Here is a 26,547-nt window from a genome sequence, read left to right as displayed (position 1 = left end):
CTCTCTCTGGCTCTATGTCTCTCTGTAACTCAGCCTTTCAAATAAATAAAACAAATCTTGAAAAAAAAAAAAAAGGAAAAATCACAGGTGACTGGGGGAAGCAAATCAGGAAAGTGTGAGCTGGGGATCTATTTGGAGGGGGACTTGGAGAGTGTGGAGCTGTGAAACAGAGGCTCCTCGTATAGCCCAGCCTCCGACCTCCTCTGTAGTAGTTTGCTAAGGCTGCTATAATGAAGTGCCATCTATTGGGTGGCTTAAATGACAAAATGTGTTGTCTCACAGTTCTGGAGTCTAGGAGTTTCAGATCAAAATGTCGCAGAGTTGGTTCCTTCTGAGGACTTATTGTCTCCCCTAACCTCTAGTGGCTTACTAGAATCTTTGGTATTCCTTGGCTTGTAGAAATAGCATCACAGTTTGCCTTTATTGTCACTTGGCTTTCTCCTGGTGTGTATCTGTGTCAAAACCTCCCATTTTATAAGACTACCAGTCCTACTGGGTTAGGGCCCATGACTTCATGTTAACTAATTATACCTACAATGAGCCTATTTCCAAATAGTCTGAAGTGCTAAGACTTTAACATCTGAATTTGCTGGGGGTGAGGGAGACACAATTCAACCCATAAATCTTCTGTTGGTGGAATCCAAGCAAAAACCAGATCCTGGGGAATCTACTGAGGCAGGCCACTCGAGTCAGCCTTGCAGAGCCCAGGGCAAGGTGAAGGATGGAGAGTGGGTCTGCATGGGGCAAATGGGTAATTTTGAGTATTACTGCTTTCCATGGGTCCTTCCCACAGCCATGTTAAAGTCTTCGATTCTACTCCTAGGGACCCGAGACTAGGGTGGAAGGAGAAGGAACTTGAGCTATGTATTTTCCTGGCTCCTTCCCTGCCACATCCCGACAAGCTGGCTGTATCCCTCTACCAAAGGCCATCACTCCTGCCAGGAGCCCTCTTTTACAGCTATTTTCTTCATGTTTGCTGACTGCTCCTTCCCCGTACCTCTTGATGTCTAGGGCTGGTGCCAGCTCCCTCTTGTTAGCCACCAGGGAGGGCACTGCAGTGTTCCTTGATGGTTTTCCCAAATCTTGCCCCCTTCTTTGTAAGTATGCCCCTTCTTAAGTTCTCATCACATCACCCAGTGTGAGTGTGCTACCTATTTCTGTCAGGACCCTGACTTGGGTATGTTTGGATCCAGAAAAAAAAAAAAAGAATTGCATTTGTTTGAGAATGTAAATGGAATCTACACTCAGAATGGTTTGAGCACGTTACTGATGCCTATGAGTGACTTAGAGGATAAGAGAAGTTGGCGTGGGTTCAGGTATCCATAGCCCAGAAAGACTGCATTTATTTAGAAAACATTTATTAAGGCCAACTGTCATCACTACGCTAGGTCCTAGGGAGGGGGAGAAAAGGACAAAGACATCATGACCCTGGCCCTCAGGGAGCTCACAACCTAGTAATGGAGACAGATGTGTAAAAACTTACTTATATAAACCATCACGGGGGTTGTAGTAGAAGTTTGAGCCAGAGGTAAGAACTTTGGAATGGTCAACAGATTGTAAAGGTAAGGAATGGAGTTTGGAGACTGTGTTAAGTGTGGAATCTTGAAAGTCTGTAATGTTTAAGGAGTGGAAGGAATGACAGAATATGAGATTAAGACAGCATAACAACAAGAGTAGTTTAAATATATTAAGCACTTATTATGTCCCAGGCATTGTGCTTTACTTAGATTCTATCTCAGTCGTCCTCACAAGTCTACGGGTATGCTATCATCCATGTTATATGGACAAGAAAATGGAGGCACAAAGACAGTATTTGCCCTCATTTGCACATCTGGCAAGTGTGAAACATAACTCTGACTCCAGAGTTTGTTTTCCTAACTACTGGTATATTCGGAGAGGCAGGAACAGAGCCGGGAGAGAAATTTAAGTTATGGAAGCCAAAGTGGAAGCAAATGTAAAAGACAGACGAGTAGTCACCATAATGAAGGCCACAGAGAGAAAAAAATAGATGATTAACAAGATCCTACTGGATTTGCAATTAGGAGATTTGAGGTGAACGCTGCCTGGGCAGCTTCATTAGCAAAATAGCAGCAGGGGAACTAATTGAAGTAATCTGAAGAGTGTGTAAGTGGGAAGAACTCTGATATTAAAAAGGAGAGAGAAAGAAGGTACATCTTAGAGGAGCTTCGACGGATGAGCCTGCCTGCAGAGAAAGGAACCTGGATTCATGTCAGCAGCCATGTGGACAGAGCAATGCCAGGAAGCCCAAGTAGGAGGGTAGATGGAGGAGCAAGGTGTTTGTGTTGGAGAGGTGTGTTGTGTGCTGGGTGGGGGTGTTATTGTCAGGAGGCTCACAGACAGGTCTACAGGGCTGGGATCTGTCCAGGGTACTAGGAGCAAGGGCCCTGTCCTCAGGGCTGCTGCCAGCAGCTTAGTGGGAGGTAGGAGTGGTTGGCGATGTGGGTAGTACAGCAGGTCCCTGGCTCAGCCATTGGTGGGCATACAGACAGGGGCGTGGTCCCCAAGCAAGAAGGCTGCAATCCCCGGTAGTCCAGCTGGACCTGGGAGGAACACAGGGGCGAGGGCGTCCTCTGCGAGGACTTAGGTAGGATTTCAAGGAGGCTGGGTTCCACTTCTTCGTAGCTCTCTGAGACTGTGGCCTTAGGCTGCAAGAGATGGGGGAGGAGCTAGTTAGAGAAGACCCTGCGGGAGGAGGCACTGGGTGTGTAGGAAGAGCAACTGGGCTGGGGGTAGTGCTTGGGGATGGTACACTGGTAGGCTGGGGCCTTGCCTGAGTTGTGCTGTAGGGGCCAGGACCTGGCTCCAGCAGCAGTGATGGTGGGGAAAGAGGAGGGATGGGCGGGCACTCACCGGACTCAGGGCCGCAGTGTCCCTAAGGTACTGGCCTAGGACCCGGTGCAGGTCTGGAAGTGAGGGCCACAGGGCATGCCTTAGTCTCCTGGGGGAGAATGGGGGCAGGAGACTGAGTCTTGGGAATGAGTTGGGAGATGAGGAGAGCTTTGATGCAGGGCGGGGCGGGGGAGGCAGCAAGGCAGGGAAGCCAGCTTTGGAGAGGTAAGAGTATAGCCAAGGCAATAAAGTAAGGTAGAGTAGAGGTGGAACCTTAGATGGAGTAGGAAGTCAACCAAGGGTGGGACAGAGTTCTCTCAGCCATTCCTACCCCAGGGCCTTTGCACTTTCCACTCTGTCTGCTTGGAGCACTCAACTCATTGCTTCACATCATTAGTTCTCTGCTCCAATGTCGTTCTGACAGGCCTTTCCTGACTGCCCTGCCTGAAACCGAGCCACCTCCTTTTCTCATCACTGTTTCCTGCTGTGCTTTTTCTTTGTAGTGCTTGACGTACTGCACATTTATTGTATTGTTACATTTATTTGTGTTTTTTTTTTTTCTGATTTACCTCACTACAGAATAAGCCCCATGAGAGCAAAAAACAAAACAATGTATTCACTTCTGTATTTCCAGTGACTGGCCCAGAGTAGGTGCTCAAGAAATTAGTTGAGGGGCCAGCATTGTGGCATAATGGGTTTAGCTGCCACCTGCAATGCCAGTATCCCATATGGGCACCGGTCATGTCCCGGCTGCTCCACTTCCAATTCAGCTCCCTGCTAATGTGCCTGGGAAAGCAGTGGAAGATGGCCCAAATTCTTGGGCCCCTGTCACACACTCGGGAGACCCTGATGAAGCTCCTGGCTCCTGGCTTTGGCCTGGCCCAGCCCCAGCCATTGCAGCCATCTGGGGATGGAAGATCTCTGTTTCCCTCTCTCTGTAACTCTGACTTTCAAATGAATAGAATAAACTTTTTTTTTTTTAAAAAAGAAAGAAATTAGTTGAATGAATGAATGAAGAAAGCCAGTGGAGCTTATTACTAAGTTACCAAGGAGGAGCATGGGTTACGGTGTGTGCGAGAACCTGGGATTCTTTAGCTGGCCATTTCAGGCCTCTCCCATGAGCTCACTGTCTCTCTGGGGAAGGAAGAGCGAGTTGTCTGGCAAACTGGGGAAAAGAAACTGAGCGTGCTTGGCTGGCAGCACCAACTCCCTCTTCTCCCCCAGCCTTTTTGTTGGATCTGGCTATCCGTGTAGAGGCTAGAGTCCAGTCGGCTCCTACACGAGGGCCCATGAAAAGTTCAAAGAGCAATGGCAGAGGCCACAAAAGGGGCCCCTGACCCAGCCCAGGGCCCTCATAGGACGCTGCCTGGAGGAGCCGAGTGCCGCGGCAGATCTGAGGTGTGACCTTCATGTGTGTGACCCCCCACGACACTGCCCCTCTGCCTTGGTCCCTCGCATAAGTGACTCATTCATTGACAACATTTATTTCAGGGCCTGCTACTTGGCAGGTGCTGTGCTAAGGATTTGAAGATGACCAAATAAGGTGTAACAGGGAAGACACAGAAAGAGACGCAGTGCAACACGAGTGGTACTGGGCACGAAACAGCCCCCAGCGGGGGTGTCAGGGAAGGTTCCTCAAGATTTGGTGAAGAAAGTTATTTAAGGATCTGTGGGCATTGGTCAGCCAGGGAGGAGATTCCAGGCAGAGGGGGCATTCCGTGCAAAGGCACTGACAAGGAGAGCCGTGCCTGCCCAACAGCTTGGCGAGCCTGACACACAGGGTAAAGAGGCAAAGCCCTGGGGGGTGGGGGGGACAGATTTTGCAGCCTCTGCTTGTCATTCTATGGAGTCTGGACTCCACGCTGGGGAGCTATTAAAAGAATTTAAGGCGGGGACTGCTGTGCTCCAGCCACACATACTAAAATTGGAAGGAGGGGGACTGCTGGGTTCCCGGGTGCATTTTAGAAAGCTATTCTGGTGGCGGTGTGAGGCCAGACCGCAGGCAGGAGAGGCCCCGTTTCAGTGAGCCAGGTAGCGTCCACAGGGCTAGAGAAAGGGGGCCATTGTTTGAACTGGATTTAGAAGGCAGAATGGCCAGACCTGGTGACTGACCGGGCCAGGGTGGGGCTGGAGGTTGGCAGGGAGGCGCCGGAGTGTCCTGGCCTGGGTGAAGAGTGGACAACAGCCTCGTTACTGAGACGTGCAGCCAGGAGGTGGGGCTGTTTGAGGTGCCCAGCATAGTGGGCAGGTTAAAGGGGAACGCAGACGCTACGACTCCCTCGACGTGGATGTGCAGGTGGCACAGAGCGACCCTAGGATGCTCCTTAAGAGGCCTCCAGCCCCGCCCGGACCACGGTCCCGTCACCCGTGTAGCGCGGGCGGTACCTGTAGTGCGCAGGAAATTGCCACCTCAGCAGCAGCAGGCCCAGGAGGGCACTGAGGCCCAGCACCAGGAGCAGAGCGGTCACCATGGAGATCCAGGCTAGGGGACAGGAATGCTAGAAACTCCGCCGACCCTGGCCCGAGCCCCGCCCCAGGCCCGCGGGACCCTGCCCCGACTCCGCCCCTCACCTCAGCCGGCCCCGCCCCGCGCAGCCGCAGACCGGCGGACCGGGTCGGGCGCTCACCGGTCTCCGAGGCGGTCTCCACCCGGGCCGGGCTGGACCAGGCGCTCCAGGGGCCTTGGTAGGTGGGGCCGTTGAGCCTGGCGCGCAGCTGTAAGCGGTAGCGAGAGCGCGGGCGCAGCTCCAGGGTCCCTCGCCGGGCCCCGAGGGGCGGCTCGAGCACCTGCGCAGAGGAGCATCGTGTGGAGGGCTGGCCTCGGCTGCGCTTGGAATCCCCAGCCGGTCTGGGAGCCCCGCAGAGGCCCGCCCGGAGCAGACACGGCCTGGGACAGAGCACCCTGGCCGAGAGCCTCGTCCTGCCTGATAACCGCGCCAGGATGCGCACCCCGGCGCGCGTCCACCCTGACCCTGCCGGCGGCCGCCTCCACCGCTCCAGGCGGGCGACGGAGATCTGGACACCCCCGGATACTCAGGACCGCACCGACGGTGCCGCGGTGACGCTGGGGCCAGCGGGGATGCCAGACTGGGGCCAGGTGCTGGGAGCACGAGGGCCGTGTGTGCAGGCGGGGAGAGTTTATGGGCTTAATCACTTAGCAAGCATTTATGAACTGCTTGTAATATGCCAAACATTGGCTAGGCACTGGGGAAAAAGGAGAACTAAAACACGGTCTCTCGTGTGTCTAACGAGGGAGACATCCGAACAAGCAAATAATTACATCAATTAATTAGTGCAGGTCACCGTGGGAGCACAAAAAAGGATTTAATGCAGCCTCGGGTGCTTGGTGTGTGCTGAACGCAAGGCTTTGGGAAGGCTGGGTGATCAGAGGGAAGGCTGAGGCTGTAAGGTAAGAGATTTGAAGACTTTTAGCGCGTTACTGTACTCACTTGGTGAGAAATAGAGAGCAGGGAAAAGGGGAAAGATGGGTCAAGGAGGGTTCCAAGCTTGGGTAGGTGGTGGAGACAGAGAACAGAGAAATTTCCAGAAATACCCAAGAGTTCAACAACAGTCAATGGCAATGTCAGGGTCATGGTTACCTCGGGTGGGAGAGCACCTGGAAGGGACAGGGAGCTTCTGGGTTGCGTTTCAATCCTGGCCGTGGTTTCATGGGTGTATACGCTGTGCAAACTCTATGCTTAGTATCTGTGTGCTTTGTCGCTTTGTTGTATGCGCTTATGTAAACTAAGGACATCTGGGGAGGAAGCTGAGTTTGGTTTTGGGGGTGAAGTCTCATCTGGCTGGAGAGTGAGGGGCTTGAGGAGAGCCGCTGTATACACATATGGCAAGCGAGAGTGAAGGTAGACACACTGCTACCTGACTAAGCTCCTTCTGTATACCAGGCAGTGTTGCAGGTACTTATGTATTTAACTTTTTGATAATTCTATCAGGTAGATAGCTTTATCCCCATTCCACCAGTTAGAAAACGGAAATTTTTTATTTATTTAAATTTCTGCCCATTCCAAGCTTCTTTCCTTCCTTCCTTCCTTTTTTTTTTTTTTTTTTTTTAAGATTTACTTATTTATTTTGAGAGAGTTACAGAAAGAAGGAGAGTGGGAAAGAAAGAGATCTTCCATCTGCTGGTTCACTCGCCAGATGACTACAATGGCTAGGGCTGGGGCCCATGCCAATGCCAGAAGCTTCTTCCAGGTCTCCCACATGGGTGGCAGGGGCCCAAACACTTGGGCCACCTTCCATTGCTTTCCCAGGCCATTAGCAGGGAGCTGGATCAGAAGTGGAGCAGCTGGGACTTGAACCTGTACCCATATGGGATGCTGGCATTGCAGGCGGCTGTTTTACCTTCTATGCCACAATGCTGACCCCAGCTTTAAAAGTTTAGATAATTTGCTTGTGATTTGTAAGTTCCTTTCCATGTAGGGGTTGGAATGGCAATGTTGCAATTGTTAATGTATGGTCATTAAGATTGTGGAGTTGGGTCTGGCATTGTGGTACAGTGGGTTAAGCTCATAGGAGTGCCTGTTGATTCCTTCTTGCTCCACTTTGGATCCCTCTCCCTGCTAATGCACCTGGGAAGGCAGAAGATGGCTCATGTACTTGGGCCCTTCCCACCCACATGGAAAACCCGGATGAAATTCCAGGTTCCTGGCTTTGTCCTGACCTAGTACTGGCCATTGCAGCTATCTGGGGAGTGAACCAGCAGAAAGAAGATCTCTCTGTCTGTCTGTCTGTCTCTCTCTCTTTCTGTGTGTGTGTACGTGTGTGTCTGCCTTTCAAATAAATAAAGTAAGTGTGGAGTTGCAGCACTTCCCCAGGGAGAGCACATGTGTGTGTCTGGAGAGGGAATCTGCCTCCTGCTCTAGGAAGCACAACAGATTCTGGAAGTGTGGACAGGAAAGGAGGGCGAGACCGAGTTCAGAGATGGAGGCAGAGGATCAGGGGAGGCCAGTGTCCCCAAGGCCAAGGGAAGAGAAGCTCTTGAGTACGGGTAGCCGGCAGTGTCAGATGCCCCAGAGAGACTGAGGTACTGGTTGAATCAGAGAAACATAGACATACAACCCCAGACATGGACGCATGGACACACTCACTCTTGGTGACAGAGTATCCTGCGTGGTGACGTCGTGAGCATTTGCCACCTGACCATACCTTCCAGTCCTGCAGGCCTTCTCCTGTGTATCGGAGCTGATAGCAGGTCTCTCGGGCTGCCCAGGGGGACGGCTGCTGCCACTCCAGCTCCAGCTGGCCGCTGGAGACTTCCGTCCAGTGCAGGTTTGGGGTGGGGATGAGCACTACAGGGATGTCAGCAGGAACCGGCTTAATTCCTTCTGCGTGTTGGTGGCGTTGTGCCACCAGGGCCAGGGGTCAGAAGTGTCTGAGCTGGGGATCCTGGGCATAGATGGGGTCAGCTTGGGGGGCGAGGGAGCTGTGTGGGAGGAATGGGAAGAAAGTTCTTACCAGCTTGGTGGATCCAGAAAGGGGAGCCCAAGTAGCTGTGAACAGCACCCTGGGCTGTGGTCACCTCCACACGGACGTGAACCCTGCTGTCATTTCGTGCCCTGAAGTGGCAGCGGGAGAACTCGGGGGGCTGTGCTCCCGGATCTGTTGTCTCCTCCTCTTCACATTTCTCCCACATGGGGCCCCTAGAAACCATCCCCGCAGAGTCATTGAATCAGGCCTGCCCCAAGACTAGGCCCATCGGTCCCCTTTGCATAGGGTCTGTGGCCTAGGTTATCATCTAATGTCTCCCTTGACTGGGCCTCTGGTGCTTCCCCTCTGTCTTCATGCCCGAGGTCTGCTTTGGCGTCTAGCCCCTTCCCCTGAAAGAAAGGGCTGGCATGATGTGGGACAGCAGTGTGGGCTTGGGGCCAGCGTTGTGCAGTGCGGGTTAAGCTGCTGCCTGCAGTGCCAGCATCCCATATGGGTGCCGGTTCCAGTCCCAGCGGCTCCGCATCCAATCCAGCTCCCTGCTAATGCACCTGGGAAAGCAGTGCTTGGGCCCCGGCACCCGTGTGGCAGACCTGGGTGGAGTTCCAGGTTCCTGGCTTCGGCCTGGTCCCATCCCAGCTGTAGCAGTCGTTTGGGGAGTGAACCAGTGAATGGAAGATCTCTGTCTCTGTAACTCTGCCTTTCAAATAAATCTTAAGAAGAAGAGGAAGAGGAAGAGAGAAGAGGAAGATGATAGCGTGGGCTAAAGGCTTCAGGTGTATGATGTTGGGCAAATTATTTGATTTGTGTCTTAGTTTCATTTGTGAAACTGGCTGATGTTATCTGCCTTGTACATTGTTGCAAAAATCAGACCCTGGGGCTGGCATTATGGTGCCATGGTGTAATCTGCTGCATACAATGCTGGCCAAATCCAGTTCTGGCTGCCCCGCTTCTGATCCCACTCCCGCTCCCTGCTAATGGGCCTGGGAAGGCAACAGATTATGGCCCAAGTCCTTGGCCCCTGAACCCACATGGGAGACTTGGATAAAGCTCCTGGCTCCTGGCTTCAGCCTGCCCCAACCCTGGCCGTTGTGGCCATCTGGGGAGTGAACCAGCAGATGGAAGATTCATATTCATATTCATATTCTCTCTCTCTGTCACCCTGCCTTTCAAATAATTAAATCAATAATCTTTAAAAACCAAAAACCAGTCCCTTCATCTGAGGGCAGCATCCTTCTGTTTTTACTTTGTTTCTACACAGAGCCCTCTTGCTTACCCTACTGTTGGATTCTTATAGCAGCTTCCTAACTGGCTTTTTTTTGCCTCCATTTTCATTCACCACTTCCTTCAATTTGTTCTCCATGCAGCTGCCGGAATTTGCTTCCAATAAGGTTATTTGTTTCGGTCTTTCCCACTGCCACAAGAGATGCAACCACCATCATCTCTTTCATCTCTTGCCTCCTTTAAGGAAAATTGCTAACTGGCAATCCTGCTTCTACTCTTGTGGTTTCACAGAAAAAAAAGTGTTTTTTTTGTTTGTTTTTAAGATTTATTAAATTTATTTGAAAAGGAGAGTTACAGAGAGGGAGAGACAGATGTTCCATCCTCCAGTTCACTCCCTAGATGGCCACAATGACCAGGAGCCAAGAGCTTCATCCAGGTCTCCTACATGGATACAGGGGCCCAGGCACTTGGGCCATCCTCTGCTGCTTTTCCAGTCCTTTATTGAGGGAGCTGGATCGGAAGTGGTGCAGCTGGGACTCCAACTGGTGCCCATATGGGATGCTGGCGTCACAGGTGGTGGCTTTATCTGCTCCTCCACAGCACTGGCCCCAGGGAACATTGAAAAATGTAAGTCATGTCACATCACTCTAAGCCTTAAAAGCCTCCAGTGGCTCCTCATCTCACTTTGAATGAAATCCAAGCTCCACAGGGGCCCACAGGACTCCTTAGATTTGATTCCTCCATACCTTGGAAGCATGCATTTCATCCAGGTTTTCCACGTGGGTGGCAGGGGCCCAAGTACATGAGCCATCTTCCGCTGCCTTCCCAGGTGCATTAGCAGAGAGAGGGATCCAAAGCGGAGCAGCAAGGAATCAGCCGACGCTCGTGTGAGCAGGATGCCAGCATTGCAGGCGGTGGCTTAGCCCAGGGTACCACGGTGCCATCTCCTGCGCCCCCCATGCCAGTTCATTGTCCTTCATTCTCACGAGCCTGCTTCCTGTGCCACAGATGTGCCACGTGCAGTGGCAGGCGCGGTGTCTTGGCCTGGTTACTCTGACTGCAGGTCTTCACGGGACTCCTTCCTGCCTGCCCTTTAGTCCTCTGCTCTCCTGTCACCTCCCTGGGGAAGCTTCCCCCGACCTTTCAGTCTAAGTGATAACCGTCTCACCTCCTATAGTCCTCGCATTATAACCCAGATCTTCCGTTTCTTGGTTGTCTCCTCTGCTTCCCTCTGTCCTTGGTATTAAAATACAATCCCCAACAGGGTGGAACCTTTTTTGCCTGGCACAGTCAGCCTCAGTAGTTGTTTACAGAACAAATTATAGTCCCTAAGGGGCTAACTGTCCCTAAAACTGTTTATCACTACGTGTGTGAGTGTGCATGTTTATCTATTTGTTCAACAAATGATTGATACCATGTGCCAGTGGCATCACTACCAGGTGCTAGGCCCTATGAGTCCAGAGACGAAAAATCTTCAAGGAGCTCACATGTCAATGGGAAAACACATTTTTCTGTGATGTGCAAAGGCTGGCTTGATGGGGCTGGCACTGTGGCATAGTAGGTTAAGCCTCCACCTGCAGCACTGGTATCCCACATGGGTACCGGCTCAAGACCTGGCTGCTCCACTTCCCATCCAGCTCCCTGGTGATGCACCAGGGAAAGCAGTAGAAGATGATGTAAGTTCTTGGGCCCTTGCACCCATGTGGGATACCTGGAAGAATTCCTGGCTCCTGGCTTCAAATCAGCCCAACTACAGCCATTGCAGCCATTTGGAGAGTGAACTAGCAGAGGGAAGAACTCTCTTTCTGTTTCTCCCTTTCTCTATCTGTAACTCTGCCTCTCAAATAAATAAAAAAGAAAGAAAAAAAATAAAAAAGAAAGTGGCTGACTTGGGAGCATCAAACAGGAGCATCTAACCCAGACTGGGTGGGTCAGGAAATGTTTCCTGGATAAGGCAGTGTTTAGACTGAGTCTTGGACTATAAATAGGACAGGCAAAGGAGACAAGCGGGCATCCGAGGCACACACTCGTGATAAGATAAGAGTGCGCTGCTGGGAGGTGGGGAGCTCTCTGTGGCACAGAATGGGTTTAGCACGGAGGGCCTGGCGAGACTGCACACCAGACCCCGGGTGGCTGTGTGGTCTTTCCAAAGAGATTGAACTTACCCTTGTAATTGTGGAGGCATTTAAGGATTTTAAGTAAGGAAACGCCATAGCTAGCTTTGTACGCTAGCTGCAGTCTGTAGAAGGGATTTGTGCAGGGAGAGGAGAAGCTGGGAACTCCACTATGAACTGTGGTGGGTTTTCAAAAGTCTGAGCGTCTGAAATGGGGCAGTAGCAGAGGGGACAAGAGGGAAAGCGATGACTTGAGAGACAGTGAAGGCGAGGAGTGGCAGACGGCTTCCGCAGGGCCTGCAGGCTGCAGGAACCGGAGAGGCCCGGGGTGACTTGGGTGGGGCAGGCCTGGCAACCTGCACTGGCGGGAAGGCACACCTTCAGCTGTGCCGCCCTCTAACCCATTCATGAGACCGCTACACTAAGGACAGCTGTCAGTCGTGAAAAGGAATGAGTTATTATTTTTTGTTAATGATCTCGAAGACATGTTTAAGTTAAAAAGGTGAGTTAAGAAACCACATATATGTGATCCTATTTGTATTTAAAACTTAAATGTTGTATGTAGACACACAAGGGGTCTTCAAAAAATCTGTGTTCATGCCCACCCAGGGATGCAAAAAAAAAATGTCTGTGGAAATTTGTCATCTGAAATTATAGATTTCAAATTTTTTTTGCACCAAAATAACTTTTAAAATTCCAATTTCCATGAACATTTACTTATTTATTTATTTGAAAGGCAGAGTTACAGGGACCAGTGCTGTGGCACAGCGGGTTCAAGCCCTGGACTGTAGCACTGGCACCCCATATAAGTGCCGGTTCGAGTCCCGGCTGCTCCACTTCCAATCCAGCTCTCTGCTATGCCCTGGAAAAGCAGTGGAGGATAGCCCACGTCCTTGGGCCCCTGCACCCACATGGGAGACCCGGAAGAAGCTCCTAACTCCTGGCTTCAGATCGGCACAGCTCTGCTGTTGAGGCCATTTAGAGAGTGAAACAGCAAATGAAAGACCCCTCTCTGTAACTTTGTTTTTCAAATAAATAAAATAAATCTTTAAAGCGTAAAAGAAAGGCAGAATTACAGAGAGGCAGAGAAACAGAGAGATCTTCCATCCGCTGGTTCACTCCCCTGATGGCCAAAGTGGAGCAGCTTGGACTTGAACCAGCACCCATGGGAGGTGCCAGCACTGCAGGTGGCAGCTTTACTGGCTCTGCCACAGCCACAGCCTGGCCCTTTCCGTGAACTTTCAGAAGTATCCTCATTTATAATGCATAGAAAAATGCTTTAAAACTGTTAATAATGTTTCATTATTCATTCAACATTTTTTTAATTTTATGCTCCATTTAAAAAAATACATTTTATTTATTTTAGAGGTAGAGTTACAGTGAGAAGGAGAAACAGAGAGAGAGGTCTTCCTTCCGTTGATTCACTCCCCAAATGGCCATAACGGCTGGAGCTGCGCCGATCTGAAGCCAGGAGCCAGGTGTTTCTTCTCAGTTTCCCATGTGGGTACAGGGGCCCAAACATTTGGGCCATCTTCTACTGCTTTCCCAGGCCACAACAGAGAGCTGGATCAGAAGAGGAGCAGCTGGGACTAGAACCAGCGCCCATATGGGGTGCCTGTGCCACAGGCAGAGAATTAACCTACTGCACCATAGTGCTGGCCCCGTTTAACATTTTTTTACTGAGTACTTACTGTGTTGAAGGCAAAGTGTAGGTGAAAATATATTTATGAGTAAAGTCATTTTGACTTTGCCCTCATGCATCATACACAAGTATATTCAAGATCATCCTTTCTCAATTGGAGTTCTGGGAGACAGTTTTTTAAAAGATTTATGAGAGAGAGAGAGAGAGAGAGAGAGAGAGAGAGAGAGAGAGAGAGGTGCCCCTGCTGATTTACTCCCCCAAATGCCCATGATGGCTGGCGCTGGGCAAGGCTAAAGCTGGGAGCTGGGCACCCATTCTAGATCTCCCTTGGCAGGGACCCAACCACTTGAGCCATCATCTTCTGCCTCCCAAGATCAGTATTAGCAGGAAGCTGGAATTGAGAGAGAGTGGAGCTGGGATTTGAATTCAAGTCCCATCTTTACCAGTGCCTTAACTGCTAGGTCAAACACCTGCCCTGACAGAGGATTTTTTTTAAATCAACCAAATCGTCACATGAAGTATAAATGTTAAAGTTATAACATTGGGCTGGTGTTGTGGCATTGCAGGTTAAGCTGCAGCCTGCAATGCAGGCATCCCATATGGGTGCCAGGTCATGTCCCGACTGTTCTACTTCCAATCCAGCTCCCTGCTAGAGGCCCGGGAAAAGCAGCAGAAGATGGCAGAAGTCTCTGAGCCCCTGCCGCCCACATGGGAGACCTGGATGAAACTTCTGGCTTTGGCCTGGCCCATCTTAGGAGTGAACAAGCAGATGGAAGCTCTCTCTCTCTCTCTCTCTCTCTCTCTCTCTCTCTGTCTCTCCCTGTCTCTCTGTATCTCTTTCAAATAAATAAATCCTTTTTAAAAATTGTAACTTAGGGGCCCGGCACTGTGGTTAAGCCACTGTAAGTTAAGCCTCTGCCTACAGTGCCGGCATCCCATATGAGTGCCATTTCAAGTCCTGGCTGCTCCACTTCCGATCCAGCTCCCTGCTTATGGTCTGGGAAAGCAGTGAGAAGATGGCCCAAGTGCTTGGGCTGCTGCACCCATGTGGGAGGCCCGGAAGAAGATTCTGGCTTCTGGCTTCGAATCAGCCCAGCTCTGGCCATTGTAGTCATATGGGGAGTGAACTGGCAGATGGAAGACCTCTCTCTGTCTATAACTCTGCTTCTCAAATAAAACAAATTAAAAAAAAAATTGTAACAGTGGTAAGTACTTAAGAAGTAGAGGCACAAGGCATGACAGGAATATAAAATGGTGCGTTTTCATCTAATAAGGCAGGCCAAGGGCTGATGGCCCAAGGAAGTGACACTGAGTTAATAAGAAGTTAGGGGAAGATGGGAGAGCAGGTGAACAGCACAGGCAGAGATCCAGTAGCAGGAGGGAATATGGCGGATATGAGGGGACCTGAGAAGCTAGCACTGGAACATAAAGAACAAAGGGTAGCAGAGAGTTAAGATGATTCTGGGGGCTGGTGTTGTGGCGTAGTGGATAAAGCCACAGCCTGTGACACCAGCATCCATGTGGGGACCAGTTCGTGACCCAGCACCTCCACTTCCAATCTAGGCCTCTACTAATGGCCTGAGAAAGCAGTGGAGGATGGCCCAAGTGCCTGGGCCCTGCACCCACATAGGAGACTGGTAGCTCCTCGCTCCTGACTTCAGCCTGGCCCAGTCCTTACTGTTGTAGGGGAGTCCTGACATTTGGGGGCGTGAACCAGCGGCTGGAAGATCTCTCTCTCTCTCCTTCTCTCTGTAACTGCCTTTCAAATAAATAAATCTTTAAAAAACAAACAAACATGATACTGAAGACAACGAAGGGAGCTAAGTTCTTTAGAGCTTTATAAGGCAGTGATAGAGTTCTCTTCTTTATCCCAAGATCAATGGAAAACCTATTGGAGATTTTGAAATGATAATTCTTTGCATTTTTAAAAGATTATTCCAGGAGCCAGCACTGTGGCATAGTAGGTTAAGCCTCTGCCCACAGTGCCAGCATCCCGTATGGGTGCTGGTTTGAATCCTGGCTGCTTCACTTCCAATCCAGCTCCCTGCTAATGGCCTCAGAAAGCAGTAGAAGGTAGTGCAGGTGCTTTGGGCCCCTACAACCACTTGGGAGACCTGGAAGTGGTTCCTGGCTTCAGATCAGCCCAGCTCTGTCTGTTATGGCCATTTGTGGGGGTGAACTAGCGGGATGGAAGACCTTTCTCTCTGTCTCTCCCTTTCTTTCTGTCTTAACTTTGCCTCTCATATAAATAAATAAAATTAAAAAAAAAAAGATCATTGCAGTTCCTGTGTGGAGAATTATTTGGAGGATTCGAGAGGAGATCAGTTAATAGGTCTTTTCAGTAGCCCAAGTGAGAGGTGATGATGGTTTGTATCAAGGTAATGATAGATTCTAGAGAAATTTAATAGGTAAAAGTCAACAAAGCTTGCTTATAGACTGGATAGAGGGGTGAAGGAGCAGAGAGATGTTTGGTAGAAGTCCTTGAAGGCCAGGGTAAGTTTTGTATAATCTGAAAGACCATGGGAAGTTGCAATACATATTTGATTAGGGAAAGGCATGCAAAGTTCAAGTTTTGCAATGAGCATGCAAAACTTCAGCTCAAGGAAGGTCACCCTATCAGCAGTGGGGGGTAAATTGGAGGTGAGACTAAGCTGTCTCAGTGGCCCAGGTGTCACAGTTAAAGCCAAACCAAACCCAGATACTCCCAGTGGGAATGGAGAGAGGCCGAGAAGATAAAATACCCCCTGGAGGATATGGAGTTGTTCATAGAGCACAGGGGCTCTTGGGTTGCGGCAGAAGGGAGGTGGGTGAAGGGGACCAAGGACAAATCTTTGCCTTCTTATTGCAAGCTATGTCTCTCCCATGACATCCAACTCCAAAAAAAAAAAAAAAAAAAGTAGTTCAACCCTCACCTGTCTCTGGGGCAGCACTGTGCCCGGCTGTGGTAGAAGAAGCCTTGGGAGCTAGCATGCTCCTGCTGCTGCCACTGACAGGTAACATTCCTCAGGTCCAAGGTAAAGCACTGTAGTCCAATTTCCTCTGGGGTCAGAGAAGCAAGTCCCATCAGGGCTGCGTGCCCCGACTCTAGCAGCTCTAGGCCATCTACTGTTCCCTCTCCCCTCCCCAAACACAGTTCATCCTGTGCCGCAGCAAGTGTGAGATCCTCGGGCGACCGTGCTTCTCAGAGCCTCCACGTCCAGCCCCAGCCTCTCTCGAGGTCTTTTCTACCTTCTCCCCAACTCCCCACCCCCTGGTTGACCCACCTGCATCCCCAGGAAGGTCCACAGTGACGGGGAAGGACCAGGAGCCCCAGGAGCCGTGGAGGGAGACCCCGTCAGGTTGGCTGCGCAGCTGGAGCCAGTAGGAGCTGCCAGGCTGGAGCCCTGAGATGAGGCAGCTTCCGCCCGATGCTGTCACAGATGGGGCCTTAGGAGACAAATCTGTGTTGGGATCCAGGCCTGCTCTCACCTGAGACAGCCTCGTTCCTCATGCTGGAAGGCCCGCAGCACCCCGGGAGAGGAACTCGCTCCCCAACTTTCTGGATGGAGAGGCCCACGAACAGGGGGCCTGGGCCGTAGGTTTTGAGGTGGTGGTCAGGGTTTTTAAGGCAAACCTCCATTAATTTGGAGGCCCGGAAGCCCTCAACGTTGTCAGCGTGAATGACCCAAGTGGGGGACCCCACTGCCCCGGATAGACATGGCTGCTGAGGCCTGATCAGAGCCCAGGTAACAAATCAGGGACCAACTCAAGCTGCAGTCCCCAAAGTGTGACCTGTCCCCTCCCAGGGCCAACTGGACGCAGGGCCAGGAAGGTGGAGTGGAAGAAGGCCGGGATACTTCTCCAGTGGGGGCGGTCTGCCGTGGTCCGTCCTGCTGGGGTGCCCGGGGTGGAGCACATGGAGGCTGCTGCAGACTGGCGGCTGGGTGCGGCCACTGCAGGGTGGGGCAGCAGGTTTCTGTGGCGAGCAGCTGCACGACCACCGGGCTGCTGGTGTTCCTGGGATCCACGGTGCCATACCGGAGCTCGTGCCTCAGGAAATCGTGGATGGCTGGGGCTGAGGCCTCCCAGGTGATCTGAAGTTCCCCGGGCCGTCCCCCTCCCGCAGCCTGAATGATGCTGGGGGGAGCCGGCAGGCCTGAGGGCAAAACGGGGTCCATCAGAACCCATAGTCCATGGCTCCACCCTGGCCTATGGGGAAGGCTGCTGCAGGTGGAGCCAGGGCAGCCTCTGGATTCCAAATGTTCACAGACCAACACTCCCCTGGGGGCAGGCGAGGGAGGTGGCCTGGCTGTGGTGTAGCCATCCCTTGGTGCTCCTGGAAAGCAGGGACCTGTGTTCCCCACCTTGTCCTCGTCACCCAGCACAGGGCCTGGCACACAGTGGACATTCTGTGGCTTTCAACCAGGTAAGTAAGTGACCCCGGGTCCACGATGGGAGACCAGAGTGGCCCTGGGGTGAGTCTGGCTCTGGGTGCCAGGGCTGGGGGTCTTGAGGTGTCTCTGGGAGTCTGGTAACAGGGGAGCTGCCTGCTTGTCCTGAAAGAGCATGCCCAGACCTGAGTCGGAGCTGACCTGCAGGTGCAGGGGCCAGGGTGACAGGAGGACGCCCTTACCCACACTCTCCACAGAGAGCACGCGCTCGGTCACATTCTGGTCCAGGAACACGTTCTTCACCCAGAGGTGCAGCGGGACGAAGAGGCGAACTTCATCCTGGGCTGGAAACTGGCACATGTATCGGATCCCCAAGGAGGTCACACTCTGGGCACTCAGGGGACAGGCACGGGGCTTCTCCCTGTCGGCACGGGAGAGGTCCTACCTACAGGGCCACCATGTTCAACCCTGAGGCCCCAGGCCCTGGCCTATGCCCAGCTCCTGTTTTTGTCAGCGCCATTTGCTTCTCACTGCTTGGGATAGTTGGGAGTAGGGGCTGCGTAGGGACTTGAGCCGCTGCCTGCACACACCCACAGCGCACCTGCTCATGAAGCAGCTACTTCAGGCAATAGTCCTCTGACAGAGCCAAAGCCAGGGAAGTTACCAGAGTGCAAGTCGGCTAAGCTGAGTGCAGGGATGGCTGTCTGGGAGGGGTACAGCCCAGCACCTACCCTGCGTAGGCATAGAGCAGCTGGTACGTCCCACTGGGCGCTGCCCGTTTCTCCTCCCAGAAGCAAGTCAGGTCCTCAAATGTTCGGGAGAAGCAGTTCAGCGGCTCTGAGCCCAGGGCCAGCGAGGAGACATCTGAGGAACAGTCGTCAGTGGGGCCCTGGGTGCTCTCAGGCTTGTTTATGGGCCCCTATAGGGACCAGTGGAGCCTCCTGCCTCCCACCCCCCCACCCCCCCAGGGCCCTGTGTCCTCCTCCCAGAGCGCCCTCTCCCTGGGCACAGGTGATCTGTACCCTCTGCACACCTCACCTTGGCTGGTGACTTGTGTCAGGCTGTGGGGGGCCAGGAGGAGGCAGGAGGTGACCACGAAGAGGGCCCAAGAGGGCATCTTCTCGGGCAGTGTGTGCTGCCTCGGCCCATCCTCCCTTCAGGAAGCTGGGCCCCAATCCCCTCCCGGGCCAGCCCCTCGGGTTCCTGTCAGATACAGCCCCACGTCCTGTCCCTGTCCCTGCCCCTCTGGGGCCCATCCAGACCACACGGGGCTAGGGGCCAGGGAAGGGGGAGTGGGCAGGAAGGTGGGAGGAATTTGAAAGAGGACCTAAACCCTGTGGGGAAGGAGATGGGCTGCGTGTGTATGAGTGTGTGTATGTGTGTATGTATATGTATATATTTTAAGATTTATTTATTTGAAGGGCAGAATGACAGAGAGAAAGAGGGGAGAGAGAGAGAGGAAGGGCAGGAGAGAGTGGATTCATTCCCCCAAATGGCTGTAACAGCCATGTTTGAGCCAAGCCAAATCTAGGAGCCTGGAACTCCATCCTGGTCTCCCACATGGGTGGCAGAGCCCAAGCACTTGAGCCATCTTCTGCTGCCTTCCCAGGTGCATTAGCAGGAAGCTGGGTCAGAAGCAGAGCAGCCGGGACTCGGACAGGCATGGCAATATGGGATGCGAATATCCCAAGCAGTGGCTTAACCTGCAACGCCACAACACCCACCCTGGATGAGGCAGTCTGTGTGTGAGTGTTAACTATCCTGTGTATTCTCTATAGTATGAAGAATCGCGGTATTTACTGAGCTCTTCCTGCACTGCTGTGTGGTAAACACTGCTTCTCTCCAGACTCAGTGCTCGCAGTGTCCTCTCCATTGCTCAGATGCAGAGAGGGGAAGGATTTACCCCAGTCACGGACCTGTGAGGAAGTAAGCTCGGGAGGCCACCCCCGCAGAGGCCCAGTGCTGGCCACCCAAGCTGTGCTCCTGGCAGATGCGGCTTTGCTGAGAAAAGGCTTTCCAGCTTACAGCCATGGCAGCCTGGTGGGTGTGTCCACTTCCACAGGTCCTGGGACCTTGTGCAGAAAGATACCGATCCCCCTGGAACCGGACGTGCAGGCAGCCTCCACGGAGACCCGTCTTGTTGCTTGCCTCTCGTTGTGTGGACTGTAGACCTGGGCTTTTGTTAGAAATGCAGAGGATGTGCGTTCTGCCACCGCCCCGCCCCCAGATGGTTCCAGGGCACTCCGAGGTCTGGGAGCAGGAGTCTTCAGGGCTTCTGGAAGCCGCGCTGAGCGTCGGGGAGTGCTCCGTCCTGGCTCTTGCACTCATCAGGAGCAGAATGGTATGAACCCCGGCCTCCTCCCCGGGGTGCTGTTGGCCATGGGTGGTTTTTATGCCGTGTCTGGGAGCTTTGACTTTTGTGCTGGTGCGGGTGGGGTGAGGGAGAGCGTGGGAGTAGGAAGCAGGAGGGAGCGAGGGTGGGCAGAGCTGTATTAACGCCCACACTCAGCCCCTCAGGCCTGGGCTCCGGCTCCCATTTCTGGCTCTACAGACTCAAGTGTCCGTGGTATCACCTCACTCTCTGCCTCTGTGGGAAGGCAGGGTTGGGGGTCTTGGGGGATGGGAGATCGGTGTAGATCCTCCTGCCCTCCTGCGGAGGAGGCGCCATTTCTCTGCAAGAGGGCCCAGAGTCCAGTTTGTCCGTAGCCCCGTCTAGTGCTCAAGTCGCCAAGTCCAGTGGCGGTGACTCTGGACTCTCGTGCAGTCCCCAGTCTACTCAGCCTTCGGTCAGATGCAGGGGGGGGGCGCACATCCTCAGTGTCGGTGTGGTCCGCGGGCTTTCCATGCTGTGCCACTGCTGATGACGCCAGGATCACTGTCTCGGTGTGAATTCTCCCTGGGACAGGATTTTGATAGCCAACTGCCTACTTGAGCGGACAGCTGAATCTCTAACAAGCTGGTCAAGGTAAAGCTTTGGACCCTGGTTCCCGTCTCTGCACCTGTTTGCATACTTTCCTGGTCGTGCCCAGCTCTGTGATGGTACCGACCACTCAGCCCCTCAAGCCCAAAACCTCAGTACCCCGTGATGCTTATCTTTCCCTTACCCCACATCCAGTGAATGCCAAACTCCTGTTGGATCTTTCTCCAAAGTGTACTTTGAATCGGAACACTTCTGACTACCTCCACTCCTTCCATCCTGGTCCAAGTCCACGTCACTGCAAAGGCTTCCTGACGGGTTCCCCACCTGCATTCCTACCCCCTGAGTCAGGTACAACAGGTTGGTGTGTTTATGATGCCCATCAGATTTCTTCACTCTGCTCGTAAAACCCTCCAAAGAGTTCCCAGTGCACTCAGAATACAATTCAAACACCTCTTTAAAACATACGGGGACACTTGAAAAAGTTCATGAAAAAGTAGAATAAAAAGAGAAATTTATTTTGGTGCAAACATCTTTTAAAAACTCCATGCACAGATTTTTCAAATGAGCAATTCCATGAACTTCTTGAGGACTTCTAAGATGCGTGGGTATCAACCTTATTTTGGGCTAAAATACACACATTTTTGAATTCTGTTTTCCAGGAACGTATTTTTTACTGCACACTTTTTTTTAAAAAAATGTTTATTTATTTTATTTGAAAGAGTTACAGAGAGAGAGGGGAAGAGACAGAGAGAGAGAGAGGTCTTCCATTTGCTGCTTCACTCCCCAAGCGGCCACATTGGCCTGGGCTGGGCCAGACTGAAGCCAGGAGCCAGGATCTTCATTTGGGTCTCCCACATGGGTGGCAGGGGACCAAACACTTGGGTCATCTTCCGTTGTTTTCCCAGGTGCATAGCATGGAGCTGGATTGGCAGCCAAGACTTGACCTGGAGCCCATTTGGGATGCTGGCGCTGCAGGCAGCAGTCCTTTGGCCCCTGCACCTGCTGCATGATAGCACCGGCCCTTCCTCAGGAACAATTTGAAGCACTGTCATGTAGGCTTCGCCTGAACTGGCCCCTGCTACTCAAATCTCATCCTCCTACTACTTCCTTCTTCACACTCTACCAGCCACAATAACCTCATGTGTCTCTAATCTTTTGTAACAATATATTTTTTTTTTTTCATTTGAAAGGTGGGGGAGGGGAGGGCAGGAGCAAGAGAGACAGACAGAAAGATGTTCCATCCACTGATTCACTCCACAAATGCCCACAACAGCCAGGGCTGGGCCGGGCCAAAGCCAGGAGCCAGAAACTCAATCTAGGTCTCCCACATGGGTGGCAGGGACCCAGGTACTTGAGCCATCATCTGCTGCCTCCCAGGGTGTTCAGGAGCAGGAAGCCGAATCAGAACCGGAGGAGGGGCTGGTGCTGTGGCGCAGCGGGTTAACGCCCTGGCCTGAAGTACCAGCATCCCAAATGGGCGCTGGTTCTAGTCCCGGCTGCTCCTCTTCCAATCGAGCTCTCTACTATGGCCTGGGAAAGCAGTGGAGGATGGCCCAAGTCCTTCGGCCCCTGCACCCACGTGGGAGACCTGAAGAAGCTCCTGGCTTCATTCAGATCAGTACAGCTCTGGCCATTGTGGCCATCTTGGGAGTGAACCAGTGGATGGAAGACCTCTCTCTCTGTCTCTACCTCTTTCTGTAACTCTGTCTTTCAAATAAAAAAAATAAATCTTTCAAAAAAAAAAAGGAACCAGAGGAGAGGAGCCAGGACTGAAATCAGGCACTCCAGTCGGGATGCAGGCATCCCAAGCAGCATCTGAACCGCGGCCTCAAATGTCTGCCTGTGTCTCTCGTCTCAATCCTCATTGGTCTCGGTCTGTTTGTAAAGTTCGACATTTTCGTCTTTGCTCCTGGTTTCCTCTTACCTCCTGTACTTTCCCCTCTGGGTTTCCTTCTGGGGTTGCTCTTTGTCTTACGAGTGTACTGCATGGCTTCTTCATGCTCTTGAACTTCAAATTGTCAGTTACCCGTTGGACGTCTCCATTTAACCTCAACAAGTCCCAGATGGAAGCATTGCCACCTCCCGCACACTTTCTGGATCTTTTCTTCCTGTGTTCTCCATCTCACATAGGCTACACAGGCAGCCAAGACTGGATCTCTGAGTTATCCTCATTCTCCCTCCACTCCTGAATCCAAGTGCCTATGTTTCTCTCTCTCTCTGTCTCTCTCTCTCTCTGTCTCTCTCTCTTTCTCCATTGTTCCAGATTTCCCAACTACTACCATTGTCATCAGCTCAGAAAGTCTGGGAGGAGCAGCTCTGGGTACCAGGGTTCTGGGTCCCTCCATCCCTTTCCCAACAATGTCCAACTTTTTTCTGAAATGATTGCTCCACGTATTCCCTGAGCAGTGCTTTAGGGCACAGTCCTTGTCCCACCCCTCTGTCCTTGCTGTTTTATGTTGGCTATTTGGATAAGTGACACATGCCATCGCCTTCCCCAGTGTTTCTTCTGAGGCTCAAATCTGAGTTTGCTCTATGGAGCCGGCAGTGTGGCGCAACGGGTAAAGCCGCTGCCTGCAGTGCCAGGGAGGGTCCAGGTGAGGAGCAGGCCCGCTGCCACTCAGCTCTGATCCCAGGAGCAGGCAGTTAAGATGATAGTCCCGACCTGGGGGTTCACTTCTTGTCTAGCTGGGGGTGGGGGCCCAACATGGCTGTTTACACATAAACACCCCAACAGAGGCACAGCTCAGAGGAAGGAAAGGTGACTGTGTGCAACCCAGGTGTCCTGTAGGCTCGCAGCCTTTTGGGGTCCCTTTGTCCACTTAACACTTAATTAGGATGGCTCCATCCCTAGGCCACAGCCTCTGGGAAGTCCAAGCCCCCCTTGGCTGTCATCCTGCCAGCCGCCCATCCCACACACGTCCGTCACTCTGTGACTCCATTCGGTGCCCTTGTCTTCACATTCTGGGAGACAAAACTGAGACTTAGAAGAGTAAATGACTTGTGCAAAGTCGCTCCTCCAGGCAGAGCTGACAGTGTGGACATTCCACACAGCGCTTAAGTAATAGGGGATGTCCTTCTTGTGGCGGTCATTTGGGGAATGAACCAGCAGACGGAAGATCTCTCTGTCTCTGTCTCTCTCTGCCTTTCAAACAACATGAAAACAAATGAATACGCTTAAAATAATATACAACAAAGAGGAGAGTTGCGATCTGGATTCTGTTCGATGGCAACGCTGTTGTTTTGGCTACTACCTGGGCCTCTCTGCCTGGGACCCCATTAAAGCTGTTTGCTGTTTTGTAATTTCTAGCTCAGTGTGAGCTAATTTCTAGCTCTGGTGTGAGTTTTGCCACAGTACGAGGCTGAGTTCAAAACAGGCACCAGAGAAGCTTATTTCAGGTAAATGGGAGAGGGGCCAGTGGTCATCAAGGGCTGCGGGGACCCCCTTTGGTCAGCCCCTGCCCTCTGTCCTCCGTGGGACACCCGAGCGCATGAGCCGCTCTTACCTAGGCTGCTGGGCTCTGCTTGAGTCCTAGATCCGAGGCCGCTGAGGACCCCGGAGGCCCAGCCCCACGCAGCCGCCTCTGCTCTACCTCCCTGCCTCTGGACAGGGCCTGGGGCGAGATAAGAGGATGCACAGCCCTGGGAGGAGCCTGAGCCACCCAGCCCAGAAGGCTCTGCAGGAAGTCACCCCTTCCTTGGGGGTGACGGGAGTGGATGACTCAGGCTAACCGGTGGGAGTTCCGCTTCTGCGGCCAGGCGGGCTGCACGGAGGCCCGTCAGCCTCTGCCTGCAGGTCGCAGTGGGGCGGCAGTGGGGTTGCAGCGGGAAGGTGGGGACTCCTCTGTTGGGGGAGAGTGACTGGGGGGCGGCACCCTGGCGCATAGTAGGTGATCAGTGTATTTATGCTGAGTTTGGGAACATTCTCTACTCAAATCTGGCCCTTTCCCACTGTGCCAGAGAAGCAGCGTAGTGTAGTGGCTGAGAGAGGGACTCGGGCCGGAGTATCTGGGTTCAAATCCCGGCTCTGCCTCGTCCTCAGTGTCAGACGTCAGCCAAGTTTCCTCACCTCGCTGAGTCTGTTTGCTCTTGTGTAAAATTAGAAGAATAAAAATAGTACCTGCCTAATGGGGTTGTGGAAGGTTGAGTAATTCAATTGTTCAAAGTGCTTGGAACAGCGCCTGGTGTTGGCTAGTGTTCTTTCAGTGCCTGACATCTTCATCAGCCCAGGCGCACAAACAGAAGCTTGGGGGTGGGCATTCAGCACATCGTTAGGATGCTGCTTGGGACGAGAGTCTCACTGGAGCCCTGGCTCTGCTTCTGATCCAGCGTCCTGCTAAGGCACCTGGAAGGCAGCAGATGCTGACCCAGGTCCTTGGCTCCCTGCTGCCCAGGGAGGGACCCAGCTGGAGCTCCAGCCTCCTGACTGGCCTGACGCAGCCTGGGTTGTTGCAGCCAATTGAGAAGTGAACTAGCAGATGAAAGATGTCTCTCTCTGTCTCTTTGTCTCTGTCTCCTGCCTTTCAAATAAAATGAAAATAAATAAAATTTTTAAAAAACGTAACCAAACAACAGCTTGGTAGTAATTTTAGACTCTTCCCTGCTTTCCACTTTTGTCTTCAACTCCTGGCTGTTCTTTTTTCTGTGTATTTCTTCCAGCACACACCACCACCCTGTCCTGCCACCTGCACTCCTGGGAGCAGGTGTCCTGCACTGATCTTGCCTTCACTTTTTCTTTTCTTTTTTTTTTTTAAAGCTTTATTGAAATATATAGACCCATTTAAAGTTTACCGTTCACCATTTGAAGTACACAGTGAGTGGTTTTTTAGTATGTGCACTGGTATGTGCAAACACGGTGACTATTAGATCATCCTCATCAGCTCCGAAAGAGACCTTGTGGGGCCGTGTTGTGGCACAGTGGGTTAAGCTGCCACCTGCGATGCTGGCAACCTGTTTGACCACCAGTCCAAGCCCCAGAGGCCTGCTATGTGACTGGGAAGAATGATCCAAGTCCTTGGGACCCTGCCACCCATGTGGGAGATCCAGATAAAGTTCCTGGCTCCTGATTTTGGCCTGTCCAGTAGCAGCCATTGTGGCCATTTGGGGGGTGAATCAGTGGATGGAAGATGTCTCTATTACTCTCTCTGTTTCTCTTTCTGTTTCTGTAACACCACCTTTCTTTTCTTTTCTTTCTTTCTTTTTTTTTAAGATTTATTTATTTATTTGAAAGAACTATAGAAAGAGAAGGAGAGAAAGAGAGAGAGAGATGGCCGGCGCCGTGGCTTAACAGGCTAATCCTCCGCCTTGCGGCGCCGGCACATTGGGTTCTAGTCCCGGTTGGGGTGCTGGATTCTATCCCGGTTGCCCCTCTTCCAGGCCAGCTCTCTGCTATGGCCTGGGAGTGCAGTGGAGGATGGCCCAAGTCCTTGGGCCCTGCACCCGCATGGGAGACCAGGAGAAGCACCTGGCTCCTGGCTTCGGATCAGCGAGATGTGCCGTCTGCGGCGGCCATTGGAGGGTGAACCAATGGCAAAAAGGAAGACCTTTCTCTCTCTCTCTCTCACTATCCACTCTGCCTGTCAAAAAAAAAAAAAAAAGAGAGAGAGATTTCCATCCACTGGTTTATTCCCCAGATGGCCACAATGGCCAGGACTGGGCCAGGCTGAAGCCAGGAGCCAGGAGCTTCTTTCAGGTCTCCCACATGGGTTCAGGAGCCCAAGGACTTGGGCCATCTTCTACTGCTTTTCCAAGCATTAGCAGGGAGCTGGATTGGAAGTAGAGCAGCCAAGACTCAAACAAGTGCCCATATGGGATGCTGGCACCACAGGCAACAACACAACCCGCTATGCCACAATGCTGGTTCCCTGCCTTTCAGATAAATAAATACATAAATAGATGTAAGAAAGCTAAAAAAGAGATCTTGTACCTTTGAGCTCTCAGTTATCCCCACAACTTCCTCCCAACTCCAAGCAACCAGGACTCTCCTTT

General features: G+C 52.2%; 1 protein-coding gene across 1 annotated transcript; it reads right to left on the bottom strand.

Annotated features, from left to right (window-relative positions):
• Positions 1-1,372: 1,372 nt before the first annotated feature.
• Positions 1,373-18,759, bottom strand: MPL (MPL proto-oncogene, thrombopoietin receptor). The gene is made up of 12 exons (XM_062193305.1): positions 18,681-18,759; positions 18,374-18,506; positions 17,885-18,063; positions 17,109-17,407; positions 16,536-16,698; positions 16,185-16,311; positions 8,323-8,507; positions 8,014-8,156; positions 5,478-5,637; positions 5,236-5,332; positions 2,872-2,959; positions 1,373-2,666 (listed from the first exon to the last, which is right to left on the bottom strand). The coding sequence occupies exons 1-12, from the start codon at positions 18,757-18,759 to the stop codon at positions 2,412-2,414; spliced, it is 1,908 nt and encodes a 635-aa protein (XP_062049289.1). The 3' UTR covers positions 1,373-2,411.
• Positions 18,760-26,547: the final 7,788 nt, after the last annotated feature.

The sequence above is a fragment of the Lepus europaeus genome, chromosome 5 (assembly GCF_033115175.1).
Source record: "Lepus europaeus isolate LE1 chromosome 5, mLepTim1.pri, whole genome shotgun sequence".
NCBI classification, from domain to species: Eukaryota; Metazoa; Chordata; class Mammalia; order Lagomorpha; family Leporidae; genus Lepus; species Lepus europaeus.
This window is presented reverse-complemented; position numbering and strand designations above follow the sequence as displayed.